Below are 4,818 nucleotides of genomic sequence, written 5' to 3'. Positions count from 1 at the left end.
GAAGTTTTAAAATGTATTTAAAGATATTTAAAAGTTATGAAATAATAAAAAATTATAAACCACGTACGCTCGTCCTTCAAAAATATTATCATCACCCACCTTGTTTTATGGTTTACTCTGAAGATGTAGCCCATAATCTTTTCAACTTATTTACATATTAGATAGATACTTTTTTTCTTAAAAGAACTGTCCTCTACAATGCTAGAAGACGGATTCGATTCCCTACAGTGAACACAGCAGATAGCCCAATGTGGCTTTTCTCACAAACAAACTTATAAGAACTGGTCTTCACATTTACACACACATTTTCTCTTAGCAAAGTAACAATATAATATGAACCAGAAAAGTATCGTATTTCAATCTTTCAGATAAGGAAAGTAACTAAACAACCACTGGTGAGGTTCTGTATTACTAGAATAAACAAGTGTTCATGTTGTACATACTTGAACAAAGAACTTTCAGCAAGTTAAGGGTGAATTATTGATTAGCGAATCAGTGAAGATTAACTATAATCTTATTTCTCTTAAGAAATATTTTTGAAAACATAATTATACTTTTTTCACACAGGTAGTTGTGAATAAAGCCACATTACTTTATTTTTTAGAGTAGACAAGAAACGAGACAAGTTGGAAAGAAAAGTCCTGGACAGCCAAGAAAGAGCCTTTTGGGACGTGCACCGGCCAGTGGTCAGTACAGTCTAATAAGAAGTGAACTTTTTAAAGTATTATACTGCATATATATAAATAGCGTTTCACAGAGTTATTTGTCTGTCATTGTTCAACCCATCTGATGAGTTCTGGTATTGAACAAAAAGCTTCTTTGACAGAAAACAACTTACGTAGTTGACATGATTTGTATAACAAGTAAAATAATATGTTCAAGTGAAAATAATAGTAAAAAGGATTCTGAAATGTCTACCATGTAATCATAATGCATTCTTATAGTAACAAATCTAAAAAAAAAGTCTCCCAAAGATTAATGAATAACCTTCTTTGATACTCATCGTATATGATAATATGGTTACAAATAAAAGTGCAGTAATTAGTTAAGTATTGAAGAATTTCTAATTATAACTTACTGAGATCTTCTGCTGTTATACTCATAAAAACTGAGACGAGAAACACTAAATAAGTGGGAAAATCAACTTGCTTCAAAAATGAAAGCGCTAATTAATTTAATATTAGCATATTATTAGGATTAACTAAGAATGAAATAAACAGTAGTTGACGACTGATCTAATATTTCTGACTAAAGTAACGCTACCATCAGGGTAAAAATAGTGACCTTTATTGCTATTATCATCAAACGAATTTTACTATGGCAAGCATAAATTAACGTACACTGTTTTATTGTTTTTGTAATGTTTATCATCCGTTGTAAGTTGCCCCCCTCCCAGAGGCTCAGCGGTAATTCTAAATACTTATAACGCTAAAAAATGCGTTTTGATACCCGTGTTTGGCACGGCACAGATAGCCCATTGTGTATCTTTGTGCTAAACAAAAAACAAAACAAATCGTCGTGAGTTACGACGTTATGCATTACCTAAAAACTTTTATTAATTATTTTATATATAAAATTGTTTCAGTAAATTTGTACGATTGTAATGAAGTCCACATAATTAAAACATTGATCACTTTCTCATATTTCAATAATTATACATACACACTGCTCTTTTTTTTCAATTTCACATAGATTTAGGAATAAATGTCAAGTCTTATAGATTGCGTATCCACACCACTTTGGGGGGTGGACTTCTATAGATACCTCTCTTACTAAAGAGCATTTTAGCATTCGTACAGTATAACTTGTACCCCCAGTTTTATTTTATTTAACTTCCTCATAATTTTTATTTACTCCAGCCAGGATGTGTCAACACTACAGAACATGATATCAAAAAAGCTTGCCGTATGAACAAGTCAACAAGACGTGCCAAAGTAAGTCTGTGGAAGCGACATCTGTCAGATGAATTTGTTTTCTGTCGTGATAGATTTTACTTTGGATATTTTGTATAATATTTTGTTACGAAAACTAGTGGTGTTAGTCGCTAGCATTTTTGGGTTAATTTAAAAAATCAATAGTGTTATTATGACTATTATTACGCGTCTGTGTTATTTATATCTTTATAAACAATATCTTTGAGAAAGGCTATCGATTGATCACGTGACCACTGTCGACGTCGTCACCCTTGTGCTCGTGCCTTTCCGTTTCAAACATCAGATGAAATTGGAACGTAACCTAACCAACTTTTCTCTCTGTAACAAAATCGATGTGTTTTGTGTGTGCCATAAACTTGTTATAGTAAAATTACTATTTAACACAATTACGTTATTCATAATTACATGCTATGTTTTCATAAAGTGATAACGATTTAGGTCAAGTGTACTTTCAGTTTTAGACGTTTAAAATATTACTCCATTGCATAGTAATATATATTAACATTCCAACATACAATACTTCAACTGTCGTTCAGTTTGTCTTCTCGAACTTTTTTAGTTATCCAATTATTCGAAAATATACTAAAAAATGTACAATATTTTAATTCTGGTCACGAAAGGTTAAAATCAACTGTAAGATATTAAACTGAACTTCGAAGCATAACCTATTAATTTTCATCTTAATATCCACAGAATGATACCCATAATTTTCGAGAAACGAATAATAACGGGAAACTTTATTTTTGTACCGTTAGTGAATTGATAAATAACAGATGTTAGTCATGACTAGAAATATGATGTAAACTTAGCCATTTTACTTAATTAAGTCCTTTTAGTGAAGAAAAAGGAATAAGGTAAACATCGTGATCATACGATTACAGATGTTAATATGTTATGTTTAAACGACTTTGGAAGATCACCACTTCGTTACAGCCCATGTCACCATGTCCGATCACGCTGTATCTGCAGCATAGTTTCCATTGCAAAAACCATCAACGTAAGACTGTCATGTCCAAAGCACGCTCCACCTCTTTGCTGCTTTCAATAACCTATCTAGTAACGAAGGGCGATTGTAAGGTATGCAAGGTTGGACATATATGTCGTGAAAGCAACTTATGTTCACCTGACTTGTGTGGCCTTTACAGATGGAGATCCTCCTTGATAATGTTGCGTAATTTTCCCTGAAACACATGGACAGCTTTTGCCACTGACCTTTGTGTTCGTGAATTCTCATCTGTTACAAGACGCCGCTTTTGTTTACTACAGCTGAAGTACGATTTGTTGCAAGTCTCTTTCTGGATGATCCTGGTACCCCAAACTGACCCACATTCTTTTGTTTTCTGAAATCATATCAAGGGATATCGTCACCTTAGAAATTCTAAATCCCCAATCTGAACACATCTTTATGATATGAGTATTTTGAGAAGGAAAGGAGTCATACCCTTCCCAAAGCTATCGCTTTTCGTTGGCATCACACTACTTAGGTTATAATGCCAAACAATGTCTAAATGTAGTGCTGATATATGCCGTTCCACCGCAACTATATATTGGCTGTGGTTGTCACGTGACTTGCTGGTTTGCATATTCAAAATCATTTTAACGTACTCAGCCCTCTGTATTATTGGAAATAGAGAAGGGGCGTGTATGTTCTAATCGTTTTCCTGATACATCCAGTTACATCTCATATAAATTGAGCAGTTGTATTTATTTTCTCAACTAAATACATAAAACTCATTGTTAAAAAATAAAACTTCGTTTTACTTTAATTTTCAAATTGTCAGGGGATTATTTGTGGAAGTAAGGCCAACCCCATGTCGGAAGCGGATATAGCACGATCTACAGAAGCCTTGCGCAAAGAGGTTAGTGGACTGTATCAAATTTTTACTAATTACTTGCGCTCTGGAGTAATTTTGAGTAAGCTAATATTAGAATATTTCATTTAAGGAGGTATACTTCTCAATAAGTTTCTTTAATCAATCTTTAGAGTCAGATGATAGTTCTAATCAAGTAGTGTAATCACATTGGTCACGATCGATGGTGGAGGAAACCTACAAAGAAAAGCACGGATTCTAGAACATGGTGCTTAAAAAGTATGATTAAGCTTCAGTAACTCCATGTTTTTAGATATTTGTAACTTAGCTTCAGAAAAGAAAACTCGCGAAGTTTTCTGATACTCGTAATAACTAGATTTTTTTTTAATTGAAAATGTTTTCATTTTTTGTTTTTTGCCCCCACTACATGGGACATTCCATATTCCTCTAAGTGATATACGTGTTAATTGGGTTAAATTGGGTTAAATTATAGACTTACACAAAATATCCGGGTCGTTATGTTTAAAGGCTTTTAAATCTAAACACACTTTTTTTTTAACCACGTTCACAACTTGTAGTTGATTTGTGAAAATCTTACCCCTTTTTTTTCCCTACTTTACTTTTTATTTAACAAAAATTACAAAATACTCATCTCTGCCTCGTTACAGATCGCTTCTCTAAAGAGTAGGTTAGATCGAAGGAACGTCAAGATATCGAAAGTAGGTGAATCGTAAGTATTGTTTTCTCAAACAAATTTATACTTTCATTGAAATCATATTATTGAAACTTTTATTTTCTAGTGAACCATCACAAGTCGTAGAATATTGGAATTACTCGATCAAATCCTTAAAACAGATACAACGTAGATTAGCTGCCAGTGGCACAGCGGTATGTCTGCGGACTTACAACGCTAGAAACCGGGTTTCGATACCCGTGGTGGGCAGAGCACAGATAGCCCATTGTGTAGCTTTGTGCATAACTTCAAACAAGTTTGTTTTTGATTGTTTTTGAATTTCGCGCAAAGCTACGCGAGAGCTATCTGCGCTAGCCGTCCCTAATTTAACAGTGTAAGA

General features: G+C 33.5%; 1 protein-coding gene across 2 annotated transcripts in view; it reads left to right on the top strand.

The window, feature by feature from the left end:
• LOC106464164 (regulator of G-protein signaling 7-like) overlaps positions 1–4,818 on the top strand; it is a 69,455-nt gene that overhangs the window by 47,259 nt on the left and 17,378 nt on the right. Inside the window, exons 6-9 of one of the 2 annotated variants that reach the window (XM_022391852.1) lie at positions 605–686; positions 1,860–1,934; positions 3,716–3,793; positions 4,414–4,475. In XM_022391852.1, coding sequence (XP_022247560.1) covers positions 605–686; positions 1,860–1,934; positions 3,716–3,793; positions 4,414–4,475 — 297 coding nt within the window. The remainder of the gene's footprint in view (positions 1–604; positions 687–1,859; positions 1,935–3,715; positions 3,794–4,413; positions 4,476–4,818) is intronic. The other variant, XM_022391853.1, reaches the window with a different exon arrangement.

The sequence above is a fragment of the Limulus polyphemus genome, unplaced genomic scaffold, assembly GCF_000517525.1.
Source record: "Limulus polyphemus unplaced genomic scaffold, Limulus_polyphemus-2.1.2 Scaffold1574, whole genome shotgun sequence".
NCBI lineage: Eukaryota > Metazoa > Arthropoda > Merostomata > Xiphosura > Limulidae > Limulus > Limulus polyphemus.
This window is presented reverse-complemented; position numbering and strand designations above follow the sequence as displayed.